Source organism: Camelina sativa, chromosome 2, assembly GCF_000633955.1.
Source record: "Camelina sativa cultivar DH55 chromosome 2, Cs, whole genome shotgun sequence".
NCBI classification, from domain to species: Eukaryota; Viridiplantae; Streptophyta; class Magnoliopsida; order Brassicales; family Brassicaceae; genus Camelina; species Camelina sativa.
The window spans coordinates 23,331,261-23,357,872 of NC_025686.1; the positions used below are offsets into that span (position 1 = coordinate 23,331,261).

General features: G+C 35.7%; 3 protein-coding genes and 1 non-coding gene across 5 annotated transcripts in view; all 4 read right to left on the bottom strand.

Annotated features, from left to right (window-relative positions):
* Window positions 6,949-7,022, bottom strand: TRNAV-CAC. The gene has a single exon. It is a non-coding gene; the product is annotated as a tRNA-Val (tRNA).
* On the bottom strand, window positions 8,327-10,043 carry LOC104733832. Its single transcript, XM_010453377.2, has one exon. It carries the CDS (start codon window positions 9,986-9,988, stop codon window positions 8,816-8,818), a length of 1,173 nt encoding a protein of 390 aa, XP_010451679.1. The 5' UTR covers window positions 9,989-10,043; the 3' UTR covers window positions 8,327-8,815.
* LOC104756155 lies at window positions 13,258-24,648 on the bottom strand. The gene is made up of 5 exons (XM_019231284.1): window positions 24,487-24,648; window positions 24,279-24,360; window positions 23,924-24,205; window positions 23,446-23,499; window positions 13,258-13,448 (listed from the first exon to the last, which is right to left on the bottom strand). The coding sequence occupies exons 1-5, from the start codon at window positions 24,646-24,648 to the stop codon at window positions 13,333-13,335; spliced, it is 696 nt and encodes a 231-aa protein (XP_019086829.1). The 3' UTR covers window positions 13,258-13,332.
* The window catches only part of LOC104733839 (DEAD-box ATP-dependent RNA helicase 42), a 1,611-nt gene continuing 195 nt past the window's right edge, over window positions 25,197-26,612 (bottom strand). Inside the window, exons 2-4 of one of the 2 annotated variants that reach the window (XM_010453381.1) lie at window positions 26,093-26,219; window positions 25,909-25,943; window positions 25,197-25,776 (exon numbers count right to left, since the gene is read on the bottom strand). In XM_010453381.1, the coding sequence (XP_010451683.1) occupies window positions 25,409-25,776; window positions 25,909-25,943; window positions 26,093-26,219 (530 nt within the window). In that variant the 3' untranslated portion in view covers window positions 25,197-25,408. The remainder of the gene's footprint in view (window positions 25,777-25,908; window positions 25,944-26,092; window positions 26,220-26,612) is intronic. The other variant, XM_010453385.1, reaches the window with a different exon arrangement.

Consider the following 26,612-nt stretch of genomic DNA (forward strand, 5'->3'; position numbering starts at 1 on the left):
GAATGCTAACCTGTGGGAATATCCAATATACTGTAAATATACCCAAAAGCGTCTTCTTTTTGTTTACCTGAGGGCATGTGCATCGGTTGGTACAGAATTTTGGTCCTTCAATTATTTTATTCATATTTTGAGAGTTTCTTAAGTTTTGTATAGCATTGGTGTTCTTCAGGGTGTGGTCTTTCATAGTATTTTTAATTTAAAAAACTAATTATTTAAATAATTATGTAAAAACATATTAAAGTTTTAATTTAAATAAAACATATAACATTGACATTAAAAATATATGCAAAGAACCAACTATAGACTCTTAACACAAACAGCTCGTTAACTGAAATCATAAAACACAATCAAACTACAGCAAGTTAACAACCTATACTAACGCAGGAAGTTTTAGAACTAAAAGCCTTGTGGAGATCATGAATATTCCCACGGGAAATTCCAGGCAGAGGTTCCTGTTCCTTCACAAGATCCTTGTTTTCTAGCAGACAAAGAACAGCCAATTTGGATACCACGGGTTCTTTGCATCTGCCTTCAACTGCATAAAACACATCTATTATTCTATAATTATATACCTAGAATAGCAAAATCACAAGTATAATAACCACAGTCACTCCTTTTCCCAATCATAAACCAATAGATTACCAAGTGACCTCAAATAAACAAAACATACGAGACATATTCAGACAGTATGCAATAATTAGTGTATCCTATGCAGAGACAAAGAGAGATTGTATAAATCCAAAAGTCTCACTAACACAGACTGAAGATATAGTACCTGTACTCTTATTGGTACTTTGATTTCCGGCCACAGGATGGCGAAGAACACCGCAACTATCACACACAAACATAGTCTCATCATTGTCATATGTACAGATTGCACATCGCCAAAGCCCTGCCTTAGCAATATCTTCCTTTGGTTCAACAACTTCTGTTATAATATGAACTCCGTGAGTATTAACATTAACCGAAGGACAGTATTTATAGAGTACAACATGATGATAGAATCATATCTATGCTGAGAGGATATTCTATATTCACATATATCCAAGATCCCTAGAGGATCGTAACTGTCTAACTAACAGTCTAACTAACACTCCCCCGCAGTCGGAACGTCGGTGAAGCGGCTGAGCGGACGTTCAGACTGTCCCGAAAGTCTAAGAACAACGGAGATGGAAGGCCCTTGGTGAAGATGTCTGCGAACTGGTGAGCGGAGGGAACATGAAGCACTTTGATCTCGCCAATAGCAACCTTATCGCGGACGAAATGAATATCAATTTCGATGTGCTTGGTCCGTTGGTGTTGAACGGGATTGGAGGACATGTAGACGGCGCTAACGTTATCGCAGTAGACGAGTGTGGCCTTCGGTATGGTAATGTGCATTTCGGAGAGAAGAGCTCGTAACCAGGTAGCTTCGGCAACAACATTCGCCACACCCCGATACTCGGCTTCTGCACTGGACCGAGACGTTGTAGGTTGGCGCTTGGCAGACCACGAGATGAGGCTATCACCAAGAAAAATACAATATCCAGAAGTAGACCGTCGAGTTGTAGGGCACCCGGCCCAGTCAGCGTCCGTGTATGCAACAAGATCAGTAACGGACAAACGATGAATTTGTAGACCGTGAGAAATAGTGCCCTTGATATAGCGGAGTATGCGTTTTAAAGCGTTGAAGTGAGTCTCTCGTGGATCATGCATGAACAAACACACCTGTTGGACTGCATAGGCAATGTCAGGTCGGGTGAAGGTGAGGTACTGAAGTGCACCGGCTAGACTTCGATAGAGCGTAGGGTCTTTAACCGGAGCGCCGGCATCAGCGGCAAGTTTGGCTTTGGTGTCCACAGGGGTGATGGTAGCGTTGCAGTTTGTCATTCCCGCACGGTGTAGTATATCAGCGGCGTAGTTATGTTGACTCAAGAAAAGACCAGCATCATTCCTTGTTACTGAAATGCCGAGGAAGTAGTGGAGGAGGCCTTGATCCGACATCTCAAACTCAGAGCTCAAGGAGGAGATGATGCGTTGAAGAAGCAAAGGGGTGGAGGTGGTGAGAATAATGTCGTCAACATATAAGAGAAGATATGCGATGTCACGGCCGTGGTGATGAATGAAAAGCGAAGGGTCTAAAACGCTCTGTTTGAATCCAATGCGGCGAGCGTAGCTTGCAAACCGAGAGTTCCACACGCGGGGCGCCTGCTTAAGGCCGTAGAGGGAACGTCGGAGAAGGCATACATGATTCGGTTTAGTCGGATCGACGAATCCGGGGGGCTGATGCATATAAACAGTCTCCTTGAGATCACCATGCAGGAAAGCGTTCTTCACGTCGAGTTGGTGTAGCGGCCAGTTGCGAGCAGTTGCCGTATGGAGCACCGCGCGGATTGTTGCCGGTTTGACGACCGGGCTGAACGTCTCGTCGCAGTCAATGCCTAGTTGTTGTGATCTCCCGTTAGCGACGAGCCTGGCTTTGTAACGACTAAGCTTGCCATTTGCATCGAATTTGTGCCTGAAAAGCCACATTGAACGAATAATATTAGTAGCAACAGGCCGGGGGACCAGATCCCACGTACGCCTTTTAATCTGAGCATTATGTTCTTGTGTCATTGCGTCATTCCAAAATGGATCCTTAGCCGCTTGGACATGTGACGTAGGAATGGGAGATATTATGTCTGTATGGAGACATAATGGAGCTCGTGGTTTAGTACGGGTGACCATCGGATGAGAGGGGGGAACGATGTTTGTGACAGGTGGCTCCACGAGTGGAGTGATGGTCAACCGGGGAATGGGAGGCACCGGAAGGATCTGTTTAGGGACAAGGATCGGTGGGGAAGAAGCTGAAGAAATTTTCGAAAAAGGAAAGACCGATTCATCAAAAGTGACATGACGAGATAAGATGACCTTTCTAGTGGCAATATCCATGCAGCGGTATCCCTTGTGGTTAGTCGGGTAACCCAAGAAGATGCAAGGAGTGGCACGCGGTGCAAGTTTGTGATCGGAGGTGGCCAATGCATTCGGATAGCATAAGCATCCAAATGTGCGAAGGTGACTGTACTGCGCCGGTTTTGCGAACAGCTTGGAGTACGGTACTTGATTATAGATCGCCGATGATGGTAAGAGGTTGATTGTATGAACGGCGGTATTGAGGGCTTCGACCCAATATGATAGCGGCATAGACGCTTGATGGAGGAACGTACGGACAAGATTGTTAATGGTCCGTAGGGTGCGTTCTGCTCGTCCGTTTTGTTGTGACGTGTGTGGACATGAGAAGCGAATGGTCGTGCCGGTGGAGGAGAGGTGAGTCAGAAACGCACGGTTGTTGTATTCACCACCATTATCGCATTGGAGGGACTTGATGGTGGTTTGAAATTGCGTTTGAACATATGCGGCGAACGATATGTACTTGCTGAACGTATCACTCTTGCGCTGCAATGGATAAACCCAAATGAAGTGTGTGAAATGATCTAAGAATAGGAGATAGTATTTCATTCCGCTCACACTTGGAACTGGAGAAGTCCAGATATCTGAATGAATGAGATCAAAAGGTTTAGAAACAGAACTTGTTGATGATATAAATGGAGAACGAATGTGTTTGCCAAGTTGACACGCTTGACACAATGTCGTCAAGTCGGTCTTATTGAAAGAAATATTGTTTGATGACAGAAGACGAAAAAGATTATTATTGCCGGGATGGCCGAGGCGACGATGCCACAGAAGACCACTTGGAGGGACTGAAACAAAAGCTTGTGGCGGAGAGCTTGTAGGTGGAGTAACGGAGTAGAGGGGACCCTCACTATTGCAGCGGAGGAGTTTTGTCCTCGTCGGGAGATCCTTAATGCAAAAGCCAAGGGGGTCAAACTCAACAGAACAATTATTATCCGTAACAAAGCGACGTACCGAGATCAAATTTTTGATTATAGATGGACAAATAAGCACATTACGGAGATTAAGAGAGCGAGAGGGTGTGGGGAGGATGCCATTACCAACGTGAGTGACCTTAGCCGAAGTTCCATTTCCCACAACAACACAAGGTACATTACTCAAATTAAAAGGAGGACGAAGGATACCTGGTTGGGAGGTGATGTGGTTGGTGGCGCCGGTGTCCATGACCCATGGAGTGGTAGTGGGGTCCTGAAGTGTCATGGTTTGGAACGCATTCGTCAACGCAGGTGGGAGGTAGGTCAGCGGTGTGTTGGTTTGTGCAACGTGTGCCTCACCGTGGTGTTGAGGAGCAGAATGCATGACCGGTGGCGCCGGCGGGTACGTCATGTGAGGCGGAGGTCCATAGTAGGGAGGCGGAGGCGGGAAGTAGGATGATTGGTTTGGAGCATGTTGGTATGGCGGATAACCATATCCCCATGGTGGGCTGTTGTACGACCAGTGGTTGTTGTGTCGACCCCTTCCTCTGTTTTGACGACCTCCACGACCGCGGCCTCTATGATTACCACGGTTGTTGTGGCCAGATGAGGAACCACGCGATGAATTCTGATCAGTCGTGGTGTAGAGGATGTTGGGCGATGATGTGTTAGGAGGTGGAGTAATGGCGGGTTTCACATGTTTGGACAGGCGGTCCTCTTCCAGTTGTAGCATTGAGCGGGCAACGGTGAAGGATGGGTACGGAGTCTTGTGCTTGATGACGTTGATTATGGAGTCGAATTTGTCTGTCAGGCCGTTCAACATATACATGACGAGTTGACGGTCGGTAACTGGTGAATCAACATTGGCGAGGAGGTCAGAGAGCGTTTTGAGTCTTTTGCAATACTCTGCCATGCTGGAATCGCCGATTGTCAGGGTTCGCAGTTCTGTGTCGTACTGCATAGCACGAGCATCCTTGTTGTCGCGGAATAGTTCTTCGATGGTGAGCCAAAGTTCACGAGCCGTAGCTTTGGTTTTGAGAACCGTGTCGAGGATCAATTCTGAGATTGTGCCGTAGATCCACATTTTGACTAAGCCATCGTGTTCCGTCCACTGCTGTTGTGTCGCCGGAGTTGCAGTAGATGTGCCGTCGAGATGGCCGAGAACGCCGAAGGTGAGACAGTGGGTCTCAAACAATTCTCTCCAGACGTCGTAGTTCATTTTGGACATGTCAAGGGTGATTGGGATGTACGCCTTGATCTGAGAAATACCGAATGGTTTGTCGGTTTTCTGTGTTGCGTCGGCCATGCTTAGAGATGGGACGGCGGATAAAAAATGGAAAACAAGGGGGAAGAGTGAGAAGAAGATGAGAAAACAGGGGATGAGGAAGAGAAACAGAGCAAAGAAGAAAGAAGAGGGCGGAGATGGATCGAGCAAACAACTAGCAGTAGGCTAGGGCTTCTGATACCATGTTATAATATGAACTCCGTGAGTATTAACATTAACCGAAGGACAGTATTTATAGAGTACAACATGATGATAGAATCATATCTATGCTGAGAGGATATTCTATATTCACATATATCCAAGATCCCTAGAGGATCGTAACTGTCTAACTAACAACTTCTTCTTCTTCTTCAGTTTAGGAATTACAAGTTCATAACCAATTTAAAAAGAGACCATGAACCACCAAAAGAAAGGTAATGGGGAAGATGTTTAATACCAGGTCCATCTATATCAATATCATAGTCATAATCATAAGCATCGTCATCATCATCAAAACCATCATCATAATCATCGAAATTGGATAATCCTTTACGAGGCATCGTTTGTTTCTTCTGCACACAAGTTGGAACAAACAATTCAGAAACTTTAAAAAGTCTCAACTGTGTTACAAACAACAAACACATCACCTAAAGAACTGAACATAGTCCACATTAATGGAATCAGAAGAAGTTTAAAGATAATAAAACAGACATTGACTCAGAAGCAAACAGGCTCATGCACTTTTGGTACCCACAAAATCCCAAAAGAAGCAGAAGCAATGATAAACAAAGAGATAATTCTAAACGATCGAACCACAGACTAAACAATCGAACACCAGACTTACCGAATCAGAGAAAAAAATCGAAAATACAATAAAATTCCTAAATCGAGAACCCTAAGCTAAATCAAAGAATCCTAAATCGAGAGACTAAATTCAGGATAAAAAATTGAAACCCATAACCCTAAATCCAACTCTAATAACAAATGAGAGACTCAATCAAGAACCCTAAATCGAGAATCAAGTCGAGAGAGAAAGAAACAAGAAAGACGGAGTCGGAGATGAAAAAAAAATAAGTGATGTTTCGATTTTTTTGTTTACCCTACCCAAACAATACAAACATCTCTTGAGCAGATACGTGTACAGACGGACGAAGGAAAAACGTCCCCTAATAAGGAACGTATCTTCTAAATATGTCGAATTTACATTTAAATTAAATCACTTAATTGGCAAGGACAGTGTTTAGGGACACCGATGCAAATGCCCTGAGTCCCCCAGACATTGTAACTATCATTGTTTAGTATTAAAAAAAACTCACAAGTAAGCCAAAAGGGTTTTATAACTTTATTAATCCACAATATTGTACTTTCACTATGTTTACTGTATCAGTATTAGTTTACATTTTTATAATATAAAAGCATGCGGTAAAAATTAAAGAATCCCTAAAGATTTTAGTACGTAATGACTTTTAAAAGCAACCTCCAGCGTAAATCGGTACACCGTAAGTCTGCATATTCGACGGTTGTACAACTTAACCAAAGTAAAGATGACACATGAAATATGTATGGAAAATAAATTAATTTGTTTATCAAAAAAACAAAAAAAAAAAACCAAAAAAAAAAAGTTGGAAAAGCTTCAAATTCATGAATATGAAAATCACACATTAGGAGGCTATGAAGTGTGTACGTGAGTACGTAATGGGCTAGGCCTAGTTTCTCTAACTTTCTATGTAATTAGTTCGGCCTTTTACAGACGGCCAGATTACCTTTGATAGCAGCATCTGAAAGTTTTATGAATAGGCCTTTCGAAAAATATAATGGAAAAAAAATATGTAAATGTGATGTCTGAGCCCGGGTTCGAACCGGGGACCTCTAGTGTGTGAGACTAGCGTGATAACCGACTACACCACCCAGACACTTTTGTTCGTTTATAACATCCTAAATAGTTAATTCAAATTAAATTGAATGTATTTTTTTTGTTTTTCTCTTGCCGTGCATGTTAAATATATAACAACTGATGAATATATTGAATGTTAAAATAATTTTAAACTAAACTTTGTTGAATGTTTTTCTTTCTAAGAGGCCTATATATATTTAAGAGAGTAAAGTGTATTTGAAAGCACAGAGCTGCAAAACAAATGAACTATTCGTTTAGAGAGGAGAAATCGAAACTGAATTTGAAGTTTGAAATTGTTTTGTTAAGTAAAAGAATAGTAAGCTAAAGAGATAGGGATGAATGGATGATGTGTGATGATTAAGAAGAAGATTAATATAATCAGGAATGACCCAAAAAGTCTTTTTCGAGCCACGAGTAAAAAACATAAAAGATTCCAAATCTAAATTTCGTGGCCAAGAATGGTTGGATGGGTTTTGATTCGGATGATCACTTGATTTCTAAAACCCTCATTATTACGACGTACACCCTTATCTCACAAGTTTTTGATTTGTTGGATCAATTCAAAGTCTATCCCATTAATTGTCAATGAAAATACGATAACGTATATAGCAAAGAGACAATTTAATTTGTAGGTGACTGCTATGACATTTTTTTTCAAAATATCCATCTACTAAAAAAATTATGGACACGTAATCTATTTTATTGCGTCGCTTCCGTACACCGTTCAAATGTGACTACCACTACGAGTCGTGAGTGACCTCAGCGTATATTCTCAAATGTTTAGTGTTTGGTTCCAATTTCTCTACACATACGTTGGTTTTTTGTTTTTGTTTTTGTTTTTGTTTTGGGTAGTTTCTTGAGTTGTACATAATAAATGAAGTTTTGAAACAGTATCATATCAGTTCGGTTTGAACTATCTATTTAATGAACATTTAAGTATGGTAAGCGAATCATTAAATGTATAAATGTTTTTTTATAAGCTTAACCTTATCAAATTTAAACATTATTACAAAAGATACTTGTTATTGTGCGGGGAAGGGTAATAGTAGCAAGTATAAGTAATTATAGCTCCCCTAACATCATTTATCAGAGAAGAAATTATCAAAACAGTTTCATTTTATTTGTCTTCAAAAATATTTAGTTGTTGACTTTGTATATATAATAAGATAGCTATTAGCCATTAGCCAATTAGTGGTCCGAACAATATAAAAAGGAAAAAAAGAATTACAATCACATGTGATAGGCATAATAAATCTGACAACAAATGAATTATATCATCGGCCACTTCATTCATAATCTTTTTTTGTTAATAACATTTACATGTAATCTTAAAAATCTGTTATATGTACATATAATCTTAAAAATCTGTTACAAAATAGGAGTAAGTAAGTACAAAAAAAAAAACATTTAAGATAGTAAAACTCTAATGGCATGTTGGAGAAGACATTACGAAAACGAGTTTACCCGAAAAACATCATGGCACGATCACAAAATTCTTATAGTACGATTGAATATTAACGCCCACACCACATCAATCTCACTCTTCGCCCAAGCAAACTACGTTTCTTTTTGTTTCCTTTTGTCTCTTATGAAATGACTAAAATAATATTAAATCCCACATAAACAAACTAATTCACAATTTACTTAAATACCCTCAACATGCAAGGGCATTATCGGTAATTCCGACATTCTCCACTCTCCTCTGTGGAAAAAAACGGCGGCAAACAAAAAAAAACCGCGACGGAGACGGTGGCCGTAGCGAGGAATACAAATCTCCACCGAGAAGCAGTTTCAGTTATTACTCTTCATCTCTCAGTTGGCCTTGAGCATCTCTTTGTACCTTAGAATCGAGTCGAGTCTCTGTAGTTTCAGTTGTTGTTTGAATTTGTTGATGAAATCTGAAGCTTTCGCGTCGACGCCATCTTCTCCGTCTCCGAACGACGTCGATCTCTCGACTCTCGTCGTATCTGGTCTTCTCCGTTCGACGGATTCAACCGTCTCCGCCGCTGCTTCCTCGTGGCTTCCGGCGAATCCGAAACCTGATTTCTCGCTCGCCGATTTCGTCATCTTCGCCGTCGTCGAAGCTTTCTTCTTCTTCTTCACCGGTTTTTTCGATTCCGATTTGCTCCTTACGTGCTTGTTGTGCTCTTCTTCGTGAAGAACCGGATCCGGATTTTGATCTAATTCCGGGTCGGATCTGTAGAAGGACGATAACTTGATGGATTTAACCCGTTCTAAGATCGAAGGAGCACGAGTTAAACCGGGCGGGTTGATTGGGTTATTATTATATCCGGATCCAGTTGGTTGATCTTCCTCCGGGATTCGGAATTTTGAGATATCAATCGGGTCAACCCGACCCATCCGTGTCGGGATGTTTTCGAATCGAGTCGGTTCCGTGTGATGATGATGATGATGAGTGTAATCATTCTCCTCCTCCGGGTTATACTGCTGGAATTTGAAGTACGACATGTTCATCGATTTGACCCGTTCCAAAAGAGACGGAGCGCGTTGTAACGGAGCCGGATCCAAGTGTCGATCCGGGTGGGAATAAGAATGAGAGTGAAGATCCGACCCGGTTACGTCGTGTGGGTACTTGAAATAAGAAAACATGTTGATGGATTTAACCCGCTCCAAAAGAGATGGAGCGCGTTCTAAAGGAGGAGCCGGGTTCGGATCCGGGTATACATGAAGATCCGATCCGATTACGTCGTGGTGAGCTGTCATCGAGAAAAGCTCTGTTTCCGGATGAGGAAACTTGTAGAGATGGAAATTGATAGACTTGACTCGGTCGATGATAGACGGAGCTCTAGCTAACGGAGCCGGAGCATGACCCGACCCGAATCCATCGTGATGTTGTTGGTGGTGATGTTTTCTTGAACCTGAACCGAGTCGAGACGTTACGACGATCGTGCCGATCATGAGATTGAGAAGGAGGAAAAGAGTCGTCGGAGTGAACCAAGTCGCGACGGTCGATAGTAACTCCATTTTTTTTTTTTGTTGGGGTTTGTGTGTTTATGTTGGTGTTGTCGGAATGAGAACAGAGCAAAAGGAGTCTATTTATATTTGGATTTTNTTTTTTTTTTTTTTTTTTGAGGTTTGCGTTTATTTATTTATTAATTTTTCTTTATTTTGCAAACTTTTTTGAGAGTCTTGACTGTTATTATTTTGGTCCTTTTTTAATGGTTTTTTAGTTTTGATTATGGAAACGTCGGAAATATTTAGAGTTAATGTGTTCACATCAGACGCACGTGAAATTTTATTTTTTCTTCTTCTTTTCTTCTATTCATATTTCTAAAACAGTGATATTGTTTGCACTTTGTGTATGATTTTACAAGAACAGCTCATTATTAATCAAAGTAATTTTTATTAATAGGTAAATAAACCAGTTATGGATGATGATGACTACGTGAAAATCACTACACGTTGATGTAAAGTTTCCACCGCACATAAAAAATACGTACACGGTTAGATTTTGTTTCCGGAAGTCGGGAGGTGGGAACAAGTTGTATTGACATTTACCATTAAATTTTATTGTCAGTATCTCAATTAATGTAGATTGTTACGCATAATAAAATTTATTTCTACATAGTGATACCACATGATAGTGTAAAACATCTTTAAATGCGGTGAAATAAAATAATGAAAAAGCTAACGGTAGAAATGTAAAGGAAAAGAGCTGGAAACAAGTAAGAAAGAGATGCTCTAGTTCTTTTGACAGGAGAAAGTTATGTGTAGGGCTCATCCTTTAGTGTGAATTGAGAAATCATATAAAGTTCCAAAATTATTGTGACAGGAGAGACCCCATCTTATTAACATCAACTTTTTTTTTTTCATTTCTGTTTAAATATATTTGGTGTTTAGATTAGACCACCCATTTCAACACGTTTTTTTCTAATCTAAAGCTTACGAGTGACAACTAACTCTACTATTCACACATGTTTTACGCGTGTATAATTTGTCTACCTTGACTTTAGGGTTTTCCTGGTCTGGTCTCAAATTAAATGATTGAGTGATTCTTGAGCTGAGCTGAGCTACTATGTAACTATTAACTAATGCATACTGAAGAGCATGTAATTATCTTATGAAATTGGTGAATTTTCCTTCTCAACTTCATAATATTTGCGCAACTTCTTTCTTCATTTCATAATAATTGATCTAGGGGTCGCGAAGTGAAGTTATATCAAGATTGACGATGCGATTGCATATTGTGTGTGGTTACGTGGAACACACCACTTTATATATATATTTTTATTCGAATCAAGTGGGTATCAAATAGTGAAATCAATTAAACAATTTGTCGAATATTTTGCAAAGCAATCTCAACCATTTAGCTTAGTTTAGCTAGTGTTAAAGTATTGATGAAATATATAATTAAGACTTTTCCAAGTTGCACATTTTCTTTCAAAGGGAAGTTTTTTTCTTTTAAAAGGGAAGTTTGTTAACCGTTGAAGATTTATTAATGAAGAAGTGTGAGATACTCGATATGGATGGTAACTTGAAAATGCAATGACTCATTTCTAATTTATTAATTTTCAATTTCTAAATCTATATATGTCTTTGTCTTTCAAATTAATAAATCAAAGAAGACAACATTTACTCAAAATGTGGACTCGACGATATCGCGTGGATGCTAGCTGCAACGCCGACCTTTTACGGTTGACTTTGATTTCTTAGAAAATAATTTGAAACATACATTATTATTATTAAAATTTGGTCCACTCATACACGTCTCTCAAAATTTTATATTTATATATTTAATATTATTTTGAAGTAATTATCGCATACTTGCATGTATCTGGCTATATACACCCACATGGGTAGCCATTTCAGCATTTACTATAACGATGGATAACGAACAAAGATGGACTTTATGATTCAATCAGAAAGTTTCATTTTCATAGATTATGACTTTTCCTTTGATGCATTATGAGGATGGTCCGGCTTGAGTTATATCGTGGAGGACGAAATGGGTTATATTGTAGAGGTGGATTTATATCCTTTTCAGTTCAATCGAGTGTTTTTGAATTAGGCAAAAATTTATTTTCATTTTAGGTGAACTGATTCGATTTCGGTGTCTCTATTGAGATCGGTTCGAATGCATGTATCATTGGATTTTATATTTCCATTGACAGTGACTTGGCTACGACTAGCTAGTCTACTAGAATCATCCGTTAAATAAAAGTTTAGTTATATAGAGATAAGTACATCATGATATCATCTAATATGTAACCTTACGAAATATTCTAAAAATGATAATAATATATAGTTTAGAGTCCAAACGTGGATTGTATGGTGCCGTCAACATCAACATTTAGGTAAGGTACGTAGTCTCGATTGGACTGACTACTTCGTCCCATCCTATACCAATATTTAATTTGTGGAGTATCTTAATTATAATTAAGCTTTTTTTAATTGTCATTTGTCGCATTTTGTTAGACAATAATATTTGAAAATTACATTTTTACATATAGCAAACTGTATATGTCACGTATGTTTTCTATATACATGTAATATTGACCCTTATGAAGTTGCAAAAGTTACAGCACATGCAAACTTACAAAGCACACACGGAAGATGACATCAAAGAATAAAGGGATATAATTCACCAAAATAAAAGATAACATTCTTTAAGATTATGGTTACTGGTCTCTCTAGTCCGATACCTCCAAAATCTAGTCCAATATTTATCTCAAAATTTTTATTTACAATATTTAATTAATACATTAGTAATAATGTACATAAATGTGTAATAGTACTCACCACCTACTTCGATATGACTATAAGACTTAAAGTCCATAACAAGGCAGGACAGACACGATAAGAACGGCCCATGGCCTCAACGTATGTTAGGGAACAGAGACAGATTAGTAATTTTATATCTTTGTTATATAAATTACAAAACTAAGCAATATGAGAGGTGATATTTGTGATTTAAATTAATACAGTTAGCATATTGTAAGTTAAAATTTGTATACTCTTATAATGCTTGTAATTTGGAAGACAAGGACAGTACATACTACTAATTAACACACATATTACCTCAAGATAATGACTATGTATATACGTATATGAGTTTATTAAATGTCGACTGCGCTTCTCAAACTTAGAAAATATGATTAGATTTTAAAATATGGATTCCACTACAAATAAGAAAGTCAAGTAGGTAACAAAGCTACTTATATTTAGGCCTCATCAGGATAAATATAAGTTAATGCCAACAACTTACTAAGTTACTAGAGGTCTAATAAGGGATTTATTAGGAAGAGAGAAATAAGAAAGGTGAAATACAAACAGAGGTTTTTGGGGTTTTGGATAACACGCGGTGAGGATTATGGTGACCACACGGTCGGCTCAACTTCAGCAGGAATCCGAGTGAAGGAAACTTCGGGTATGGACATGTAACCAGATCCTGGACCCGTTACGGTGAACAATATGGTGGGTAACTCTGCAAGCACCAAATAATCCAGTTAAGAAAAGAGTCAAAGTCACCCACTTCGCTAGAAAGGCATATCAATAGCAGAGAGAGAAGAGTAAAGATTCACCTGGGTCAACACCAAACAATGGAGGAGGAGGATCCACTTGAACAGCAGCAATCTTGAGGTAATCCGAGGATCCATTCATCGTTGTAGGGATCATACAGCAGGAGCTCTCAGCAGAAACTTTTTTTGTTTTTTTTCCAACTATTCTGGAACCTTTCTAAAAGTAAAAAAGAAAGAATATACTTAAACTCCGTAAACATTCCCTCTATAATAGATGACTAGATAATAATCCGCGCTGGTAGCGCGGAGAATTTTTTTTTATTTTGTTATTTGTTAATATTATGTTTATGTTGTATCATTCATTTACATGTTATATAATATAGTACTATATGGTGAATTTTGATTTATATTAAACTATTAATAGGTAGGCCTGGAAACTACTACCGATACCCGTATTGGACCCGCTTTTCGGTTTATATCCGTCCCGAAAAAAGGTACCCGCAACTTTAGGGTCGAGTGAAGGATATAATAATTATATTATCTATGAATAATGATCGAGTATCGGATATTAATTTAATTTTTGAGCGTCTCGTTACCCGTCTCATTACCCGTTTTATTACCTAACTCATAAATACACATTAATATTTTGTAAAACAATGTTACCAGCGTGAGGAAATATTTATGTAAATTTGGATTTGTTTGTTACAAAATAATAGTAGAAAATTTATTAATTCTATACATTTTATAAAATCATATAATTAATTTACTTAAGGTCATACTCTGATTTCAACCCGTAGTTGGTACTACTATTTTGGTTTGGTGCAATATCAAATTCGTTAATTATACATTTGGTAAAACCAAAAAAATCTAACAAAACATGTATTGACCCGTGATTTGGTATTACAAATTGATGTGATCGTGTTTAGAGATCTTAATATACCAAATTTACAAATTGAAGTTATTGGTATAACATGTTGTATATTAATTTTATAGGTGAAAATTACAATTAGGTTATGTATATTATCAATATTATACACTTAGTATTGTTTATATAGTGAATATTGTGTATAAACAATTAAGTTTTAGCCAATTAAATAGTTTGTTATTATTTCCTAAGATTTATGAAACAATAAATAGAGTTTTATTATTTTGTAAACAAATCTAAACTTTTCTTTTGTTAGTTATTAGAATAATTAAAATATAATAGCATTTTCGTAATATGTCACATCAGAACTGGTTAAATTTTTAACAACATAGTTTAAATAAGTATATAGATATATTTTAAAAATATAAACAATGTTGTATCCTAATTTTAATATATATTTGTTATTATTAAATGATTTAGATATGTAAATATTTAATTTTAGTTTTATAAATAAATTTAAGTTTTATAATTTGCTAAATTGTTTGTTATTGTTTCCTAAGATTTCTAAAACAATAAATAGAATCTGTTTAATTATTTTATTACATAATTTCAAAATAATTTTATTAAATAATTTTGAAATTAATTTATTAATGATTTCTTGTAATCTAATAAATTAATAATTACTATTTTTTTGGATAATCATTTTCAGGTTACAACAAATTAATATTAAGATTCTGTTATTATATTTTGTATTAAAATACAATGGCATTTTGTGTAATATTTTATTTGGAGTATGGTTATTTGTTTAAAGAGTTGCTTAAATAAGTATATAGATGTTTTAGAAATTTATTTTATATCACAAAAATTATTTTTTAATATTTTTATTAACTAATACAATAAAATTGTAGATTTTACAATTATTAACTGAAATTTTAAAATTTTGATAAAATTATTTTAACGTTTCGTATTAATTTGTAGAAATTGGTACATAGTCTTGAAATAAACAACTCCGTAAATACAATGGAGGGTAGAAAAATATTTGGGCAGTTTCTTGTTGATGATGAGCTAATCTAGCTTATCAGCAACCTGATTACATTCTCGCCGAACAAGCGAGAACGATATCTTAGTGAAATGATCCGTCCAACTGCGGATGTCAACCAGGAGATTTTCCATAGTTATACTCGTAGTTCGTTTGTGTAATAGATCATCCAATGCTTTACAGTCCCCTTCTAGGATCACGTTCTGGTAACCTCAACACCAAGTCAATTGGAGAGCATGTAGCAGCGCTAGTCCTTCAGTTTCCAGAGGAGTAGATGCTTGCCTGAGTTTTGAACTTTCAGATAACAGATATGTTCCTTTATCATCGCGTATTATCCAACCAGTGCCGATATTACCATCATGATAATGGAAACTACCATCAAAGTTTACCTTGACTACATTCTTTGATGGTGGTTTCTATTGGAATGATTGAGAAGAGTTATGTGAAGGAGATTTCCGGTGCGATTGGTTTGCCGATTGATGTGTTGCAGACAGCCATTCTGTAACATCATCAGTAGCTTTGGCGAATACCGAGTTTGGTTCCAAACTACTTTGTTGAAATTCAGATCATTCTTTGATTTCCAAAGTTGCCATCCAATCCAGAAAGGTAGATGTTTTTTATATGTATCCATTGTTGAATTATACACCAACAGTAATGCCTCAAAGTTTTCTTCAAGATTTGATGTGAATGTCTGACCTGCAGGTAGGTTGGACAGTCTCCAAGTTGTAGTGGCGTAAGGGCATTGAAATAACATGTGGTTGATAGACTCAATATCTTGACAGCAACGTTGGCAAGTGGCATCAATAGGGATTCCTCTATGGGTGAGTTGGGATCCAAGGACCAGTGGCAGGTTTTATGGATGTCCCATCTCCTACTTGATATCAGAGACCTTTGATCAGTAGATTAAAACCATGTAGTATTGAGCACCAACCATGAGACGGTTTCTTGCCTAGGGTTGCATATTGAATGTCTAAATATGGAAAATATCTGCATTTTAGAAGTTTAGCGAGAATGGAATCCGGTGATGTTAAGATTCTGCTTAGCAAGTAAAGCATCATTGAATATCTCAATATCTCTGAATCCTAGTCTCCCTTCTGCCTTTGGGAGAGTAATTCGTTTCCACCCTACCCATGCTATTCGTCTCTTTGAATCATCTGAGCCCCACCAGAACTGAGAGAGGACAGAGTCGATCTCATGACAGATGGTCATTGGGAGTTTAAAACAACTCATAGCATGTGTTGGCATTGCCAATGCTACATATTTCAGCAAGACCTCCTTGCCACCCTCTGATAGATGTTTAGTATGCCAGTTATTCGTTCTCTCCTTCACAAGCTTAACAATATACTCAAACATCTGGCACTTTTTCCTTGAAAATTCTTCAGGCAAACCCAAATATTTTCCACAACCCCCTTCTCTTGTTATCTTGATATGTCTTATAACTGTGTGTTTTTTAGCATCTTTAACTCACGAACCAAAGGTGATGGAGGATTTATTGAGGTTTACCCGTTGCCCTGTCATATCCCCATATTGTTGTAGTAATCGAGTAAGGGCCTTACTATTTCGTGAATTTGCTTGACAAAAGAACAAAGAGTCATCCTCAAAAAGCAAATGAGTAATCCTTGGACCACTGTTGCTTATGGATAATCCTGTAAGGTTACCTTTGGACTCCTCTTGGCGTATCTTTTGTGTCAACATCTCCGCACAGAAGAGGAATAGATATGGAGAGATAGGGTCACCTTGTCGGATGCCTTGCTGCAGATTAATATCACCATAAGGGCTCCTATTTATTAAGACTGAATACGTGACTGAACGAACCATCGCCATGATCCAGGTAATACATGTCTGATTGAAACCAAGATGAGCCATTGTTTTCTCATGAAAATCCCAATCCACCCGGTCATAAGCTTTACTATTGTCAGTCTTGATCGCCATATAGCTTTTCGATTGACGTTTTCTGGACTTAAGGGAGTGTAATAACTCATGAGCCACCAATATATTATCAGTAACGTGTCTTCCAGGTACAAAATCCGTTTGTTCGAGTGAGATGGGATCCGAGAGGATAGTCTTAGCTGACTAGTCAAAATTTTTGAGATGATCTTATAGGAGACATTGCAGAGGCTAATGGGACGGTAGTCACTCATTTGACTCAGTTGCTCTATCTTAGGTATCAGACATATATTCGTTTGACTGAGTTGAATTGGCATGATACCTGTCTGAAAGATGCTCTTGATCTCTGCAGTGATATCAGTACCTAAGACTTCCCAAAACTGATGATAGAAACAACCTGTCATACCATCTGGACCCGGCGCCCGATCTGCTTTGATATCAAAGACTGCCTGTTTAATTTCATCCTATGTGACTTCTTTAGTGAGGAGTCGATTCATATCCACCGTAACTGGAGCATGTACATTATCAAAAAAATCACCCCATATGCCTTGACCCTCTTTTTGATACTGATTTTGGAAGTACTCTATAGCAACCAACACTATGTTCTCATCTCCTATATGTTCAAGACCATTGCTATCACGTACCGAGAGCATCCGATTCCAAGCTTTACGAGATTTTGCACGTCCATGAAAGTACAAAGTGTTTCGATCACCCTCTCTTAACCATTGTGTCTGGCTTTTTTGTTTCCAATAAATTTCTTCTTGTAGATAAGCTTTACTCAAAGCTTGTTTGATTTCACAAATTTTGTTGTACGCTGGTGCGGCTTGCTTGAATTCTGCTTCTAGTTGATCCTTGAGGATTTCACTTGTGACATTGGAACGTTTCCACTTGGATATTTTTGTTCTCAACTGTTTAATCGTATTTGTCTATGGTCTGGCCAACAGGGGAATATATAATACTGTCTACAGTCTACCTATATTCTTCTGACATATTTTATAATCTTATGACGTCTTTAATTCTAATAGTACAAAGAGTTAGAGACCATATATCAGACCAGTAAAAGCCTAATATCTATTAAAAAAAATTGTAGTCCACGAATCATGCATTGATATCAAAGATATATGTTCTTATGGAGCTTAAAGTGTAGATTATGAGAAAACATTATGCTTAATATATACAACCTATATCTAACCATAGCAACTGTACATTATGAGAAAACATTCTGCTTAATATACAATAATACAACCTATATCTAATTGGTGGCGGATCCAGCCAAAGCTTTGATCAGATGCAAAAAGTGAAAAAGTTGTTTTAATGGGGATTTTAACTCTTGACCTCTTGAATAATGTGGTGCATTCATTACCACTACACCACTTTTACAAACAAATTTAGGGTAAAACCAAAACACTTTCATGCAGTTGCACCACCCCCAACCAACGTGGCTCCGCCCCTGTATCTAACCATAGCAACTGCCAACTGGATTGGAAATTTCTTTATTATTAATTTAGAAGTACATTTAGCAAAGTAACTTTTTTTTAAGATTTACACAATTAAACCCCTACTATTTGAATATATATCAAAACATTAAGTTATTATTTGTAATTTCTAAAAAAACATATTTACAATAATTCTAAAAGAAATTAGTATCCATAATCTAAATATTCTAGATACTTTTAACTTGTTAAAAAACAAGTAAAATCTTGTGAATCATGTTATGCAGCGCATTAAAATTTACATACTGATTATTTAGTTTTTTTTACAGATTTGTCTATTTAAATGCACAAAATAGTTTACGATAGGTGTTACACCAAATACTAAGTAGCAAACTCAAAAAAAACAATTCATCTAAAATTACAAAATCTAAATATTAATGAAAACATATTAAAATAAATACAAAAATACAATATACATTTTTAATAGTTATTAGAAAGTTATCTCCCAGTACACCACATATTAAAATCTAGTTTCGGTTATTTTGTAAAAGTAATTTGTTGCGATAATACAGTCTGCAATGTAAATTTATCTATAAGCAAAATAAACCCATGACATGTATTTACACAAAAGGTTAGTAAATTCCAAAGGATAACCACGGAGTTGGTTTTAAACGAGTAATTTTAGTTGTATTATCAAACATAATCATATATATGTTAAAAATAGTATTTGCGTTTTTGTTTCGTAATATCCTAAATTCCCAAATAATTTTTTCGTGCAAGTGATTACAAATGGCTATGGGATTTATGCAGTATAGGTATGCAGTTCTGATTTCCCTAGATATGTGCGTAAACCAAAGTTAATTAGGTCTGAACCGCGTTAAATAATGAGTCGTCGTTAGATGTGTCAAAATGAGTCAAGATTAGTGAGCCAACTCAAATCATCTCAACTCATGAACCCTAATAAGTTTAAAATTTTGATCCTAATGAGTTGATGGGTTAAATAAATTGAATATTAAATGAGTTCATGAGTCAAATGCGTTTAGTTATAATGAGTTTATGAGTTAACCATTAACCTATCATTTCATCATTATAAACCTAATATTATCAACAACATCATCATCATAATACCAACATCATCATATTATCATCATCATCGGTCTACCATCATCATATCAACATCATCATACTATCATCATCATAATACCAACATCATCATACTATCATCATACTATCATCATCATCATCCTACCATATCAACATACTATCATCATCATCATCATACTACCATCATCATATCAACATTATCATACTATCATCATCATCATACTACCATCATCATATCAACATCATCATACTATCATCATCATCATACTCCCATCATGTAAATATCATCATCATCAACATTGTCATACTATCATCACCATCATCATACTTTCATAATCATATTAACATCACCATCATCATATCAACATATATATATATATCATAGTCAACAGCATGATGTCATCATCATCATCCTATAATTTTATATTAAATATTAATTAATTTATATTGTAATTAATTATAATTATTTTATATTAAATATTAATTAATTTATATTGTAATGGATCAACCCAATTATTCATCTAACTCATTTAACTAAATAGATTTATGGGTTGATCAATCCCAATTGTTAAATGAGTTGAATTAACTCATAAACTCATTAACGTTTAACTCATTGGATAATGAGTTGAGTTGGGTTGAGTTAACCATTTTGACACCCCTAGTCGTCGTACAGTCAAACGTATACATACAATCATACAGAAAGATTTTGGTAGTTGGGTAAAGCTTTAAATCGTGGTATAAAGAGTTTGCAAGTTTTGAACCAAAATTTAAAAACTTCTGTTTTGGTTATATTTTTGAAGTATGAGCTTTGAATCTTTCTTTGGTTAACCTAGTTATTAGAAAGTTTTCTTACTAATTAAATTTTAAAGTTTTTTTTTTCCATCAGTTTTCTTCTCTGCCATAAAAAGAAATATCCTCGTTAAGTGCAATAAATTTGCTTTCACTCCTAAGAAATTATGATTAAATCAGAAAATCGTAAATGCAATTTGAAAATGCGCAGACTTAGCTAATGGACTTGGGTAGAAAGTTTCCTGTTTTGTACAAAATAAAGAGAAATAAATTATCTCTAACTAACTAAGAGAAAAATCAAATTTGATATATATATATATATATATATATATATATATATATCATATTTTAGATCACATAAAATTCAGTTATATTTTCTTACAATATTCCTTCATTGTCCTCTAACAAAATAAAAAAAAGCCTTCATTGTCTGATTTTTTTTTTTTCAACCATTGGGGCACAACAGGCCGGCCCATTAGCCTAATCCTTATATTCGTAGGGAGCGGGACTCGATCCCGGATGTGATGGTGTTTTGTGCATTAAAAACTTACCTTTGACCACTGCACTAAAGTCACTTCACCTTCATTATCTGATTTTATCATTAGGATCAACAAAATATTTTCAAAAAAATTGGTATATTTTTTTGACTCATAAGCAATAAAGAGACAAAAAAAATAAAAAAGATATGGAGTAAACTTTTGTGTCTTCTGAGTTCTGTTTCTTCTATCAAATCATAATGGCTGAAATGGAGTATTTAATTTTCCATTTACATTGTCTCTAATTTTTTTCTTTTTGTCTTTCTTGAATTTATTGTCTCCCTTCTTATTCTATCTATCTAATCATTTCATTAAAAATAATTACCTATTTCAAAATCCTTATTCTTTATCTACACAAAAAAACCATCACTACTAGATTATGACCCGCGGTATACTGCAGGGCAATTTTTTTTTTTGTTAATATATTATTTTAACATTAATTTTGCTAATATAACTCTTTTGTTAATTTTAGTGATCTAGTATATAATACGCGATATACCGCATACCAATTTTTGTTAATACAATCTTAATAAATCAATTTGATGTTGAAAAAAAAAATTTGTTTGATTCGACATATTTAATATTGGTGTTGTTAAAATAGTAAAATGAAGATTTAACTAGTATCGAAGTAACATATTAATGATATTTTATTTTTTAGTATTATCAATTCACTCATGTATGTCATATAACCCGTTATGTAATATAATTCGTTTGTGTTATTTTTAAAATTTAATATGTTTAAATATTCATAATTTAAACTTTTTATTATGTTAAGATATATCAGTTATAAATTATAAACTTCTTAAAATTTTATAATTTACTATATACGGTAAATTTAATATATATATATATGTTGAACACACATTTTTTATATTAATTTAGTAATATATGTTCGTTTAAAAAACACAAATTCACAATATATGCAGAATATACATTTTATTAACTTTATATTTTATACAATGATTTACTACATTTAAAATTTAAAAGAAAAAAAGATCATAGGAGAATAATTTTTTTAAATCTGAAATAAATCTTCTTAATATCTATATTAATGATAGAACATTATATGTATGGATATTTAAAATATTTTAATTATGTTTTGTTATAAAGATAGTAGAGAAAGTTAACAAAACTTGTTTGGATATGAATATAAGCATTTAATGGAAAATATTTCCAAAAACATAAACTAGTATAGATTTTTTTTTTTTTGATAAAGATATATTTTTCTTCTTACTCGATAAAAACTCACCACTCACTCATCCTATATATCTCACGGACCCTGACAATGATGAGCTTCGAGCATTTGTGAGACAACAACCAGTGAAAGTCTACTAAAATTTATGCAATGCTGGTGCTGAGTTCAGTAGTATCGGATCCGTAAGTTTCGTTAACTTGAAAGTCTACAAAAAATTATTTAATATCCTTTTTGGTAGATGAGTAACTGTTTCCAAAATTTACAGCGAATTTACCGATCACCAGTTGATTATGTGGATCGAGCTTTCCACCAAGATTCAGATTTCTAAAAAATATATTAACAAATTATATATAATGGAGGGAATGGAACTCACATTGGTTTTATAATATTGTTGCAGGTGCGAAAGAGAAACTAATGCTTTAGTGAGATAATCGGTGATGTTTTAGACCACATTAGAGTTTTTAAGTTCGATAAAGATTTGTTTTTTCATTTCTCTTTTATTTTGATTTTGTTTTTAATCTTTGTCAAGATTGTTGTTGTAGTTTGACTAAGACTTTTGCTTCTAGTTAAAACATATTATCTAAGAATTGCAACGACAAAACAAAATCTGAAAATTGAAACCTAACAAACCTAAGAGAAAAAAAGTTTAAATAATTGACAATGACTGTGAAATTCTGAGTGACAAGGATTTTGGGTACTGACAATGTTATCACATATTGGGGATCCATATAATAAAGACAATATAGGCTTAAAAAAATAAAATGCATTTCAATTTATTATTGTGAACTACCGATTATGTGGTTAGTAAAACATATAAATAAGAACATAAGTAGGAACAAAGCTATTTAGATATTTATAAGCTATTTACACCTCCGGGGTTTTGGTTTACACGTATGGTGAGGATTATGGCGACCACACGGTCGGCTCAACTTCAGCAGGAATCCGAGTGAAGGAAACTTCGGGTATGGACATGGAACCAGATCCTGGACCCGTTACGGTGAACAATATGGTTGGTAGCTCTGCAAGCACCAAATAATCCAGTTAAGAAAAGAGTCAAAGTCACCCACTTCGCTAGAAAGGCATATCAATAGCAGAGAGAAGAACAACATATTCACCTGGGTTATGATCAAACAATGGAGGAGGAGGATCCACTTGAACAGCAGCAATCTCTGTATCATATATAACCACACACACACACAAGTTTACATTCAAACATTTTCACATGAGGCAAAACAATATGCCAACTAAACCGTACGCCAAAGAAGTATTCCTAGCTAGAGTCCATCATCAACCAAAAGGCAACTATCCAATACTCCCAAGTTGTTAACCATCAAAGTATGGACATAAGCCTCAGCCAAAAGCAGTCTGCCAACAAAACCTTACGCCAAAGAAGTATTCCTATTTCCTAGAGTCCATCATCAAGTAAAGTCAAATATCCAATACCCCCAAGTTGTTGTTAATTAACCATAAAACTATGAACCTAAAGCCTCAGCCAAATAAGAAGAGCAAAGCAATACTAAAATTCCCGAGAAGAAAATGCAACTAGTCTATGAATGTTGATAGCAAAAAGAGAGATTGTTATCAAGAAGATACCTTCATCAGTAGGTTTGAGCCTGAAGATTAACATCTCACAGAAGGTTGGTCCGCAGAGGCGAACATTAGTTTGATAAAGTCTAGGCTCAGGATTGGATGATGCCAAATCCTTAGCCCAAAACGTAACCCAATAAAGTACACCTGCACACCACCTGTAACTTGCCGAAACGTGATCCACGAACTCAATCCGACTCCCCTGAATACATAAAAAATACGTGAGCAAACAAAGTAAGAATAAGGAATACAAACATACATTATATATCAACAAAATCAAAGACGACACTACTGACCGTATCAGCATTGTGTTGGAAAATGGCACGGCAAGCCACGCCGCGGATAACTTCATCATTGGTACTGTAAGCAGCAACGCGATATGGGTCCATTATAGGCCTAGTCTCGAACCGGTAGTCCAATTTATCCCAATCAATGACGAAACCCTATATCACACACAGTTCAAAAAATTGAGATTACAATTTGAGATCACGTAAACGTATCATACAGTACAGATTTAAAAGTTTAAACCTAAATTCAGGGAGAATGAAGATATATACGATATACGATACCTCGCTCTTATGGAACTGATAGTAGTATAAGAGGTACTGTCGTATGTAGTCATCGTCGTACGGGTCGTACTTCCGGAGTTCTCGGCGTGTGGAGGCGGAACTCGACTCGCCGGAGGATTTGTCCAACCGTGGCTTCTTCGTCAAGACAGAATCGCCGGCCATGATCGAGGAACAAGACAAAAGATAGAGATTTAGGGGTCTTATTAATCCGCATATTTATTTATTTTTAATTCTTATAATTTTGTGGTATGAAATATAGTAAAATATGCTATATTTTTTTAAAAAATTAACAATGATGCAATTAAATTGCACTCTTTTGTCTGGCTTGCTTGTATAAGACGTTACTCTGTTCATAAACAAATTAATCTGTGATGTCGCATTTTATTTACATTCATCCAGAGAGTAATTTACATGTTTTTGTTACAAAAATCATGATTTGCACAATTGCACTAAAGTTTCAATTCAAAATACTAATTAGACTTGATTTAGGCTATAGAGTACAGAGTATCTAAACTTAACTAATAACACATCTTTTTATAGCTCAAAAGCCTTTAACAGGTCCATTGGCACATCTAAGAACCATTCGTTTGATGAAGTTTCAGACCGATATCATGATGTTTGTTGCCTAATCTCCACCTCAAGATGTTTTTATGTCGATTTTGAAATATGAAATTGTGTCTAAGTAATAGTAGTAACTAGCACCCATAGAATCCATGTAACAAGCTAACGATTTCAGAATTATATACATAGAGGACACTGAAGTTTTGAAATATGAAAAAGAACAAGCAGAGTCTGTTAAGGTAACAACAATTCTCAGAGTACCTAATAACCAACAAACTCATTCAAACTTAAAACCAAGTTCTACCACGCCAATTAGAAAACAAGAGTTCATGATCATATCAATCAATCATATGAATATAATTCAATCTTTTTTATCATCACCCCAAGGAGAACAAATCTTTTCCAGCCCCTTTCCAATAGAGCATCCGAGTCCAGCTCTCTCCTTTTCCGGTGAGACAGACCGAGGAGACTTAGGTGAATCAGAACCCTCTGCCTCATTCTTCTTCTTGGGATGGATGGTGTCGATGACGGCCTCGATCTCTTCCTTGGCTCTCTCGAAAACATTAGGAGCCTTCACTTCATCCACCGGAGTGTTCTCATTAATATCATCACTCCTTCCATGAGTTTCTTTGTGATGATGATGATGGCGATGAGGTTTCTCCTTCTGGAATAAAGATTTGAGTTCATCTTTCGCCTTTTTCATCATGTTCGGTTTCTTCTTTCCATCTTCTGTATCGACGTTCAAAGTAATAAATTAGACAAAACTTTGTTCTGTTACCCAATTGAAACCAAAAAAAAAAACCCCTGTAAATCTCGAGACCGAAACAAACTTAACATGATGAGAGCAAAAAAATACTGAACCTGGTTTCTCTGATTTGACTTTGTCAGATTCATCCCTGAAACAGAATGTACAAAGCATTATTAGCAAACTCCTGAAGACGCTAGTAAGTTTCATTCTTCACGGCGTTATATAACACCAGAGAAGCTTCATATAATAAGACAGGGTCACAGAAGTGTATTAGAAGAAAGAAAGAAAGAAACAAACTTAAAACTCTTGCGTTTTTGAAGAGATCCAATAACAGCATCAAACTCCTCTTTTGCTCGTTCGAACATGTTTGGAGCTTTCACTTTGTTCTCATCAATACTCTTCTTGTCCGAACGATCTCCATCACCTTAAAACACACACAAAATCAAAATCATATAACAGTGGACATACAAACAAAATCCAAAAAATTCCCACAACATAAACACATAAACCTCGTTGATTAAAGCTCAATAAAATCACAAGTAAAAAAATCGATATTAAAAAAAAAAAACAAATTCAAGAAATCAAGATTCCCCAAAACAAATAAATCACAATTAAACCCCAGAAAGAAAAAACAAAAAATCTGCGACGATTCATCTAAGGCTCAGAAACAATAAACACAAAAAAAAAATCAAATCAAGAACGAGATTTATCGCATTGATTTGATAAAGAGCAAGAAATTAAAATCAACTAAAAAGAACAAGATTGATCGTAATTTGGAAACACTGTAAAAAAGAAAAAACCTCAGGGGGGGGGGGGG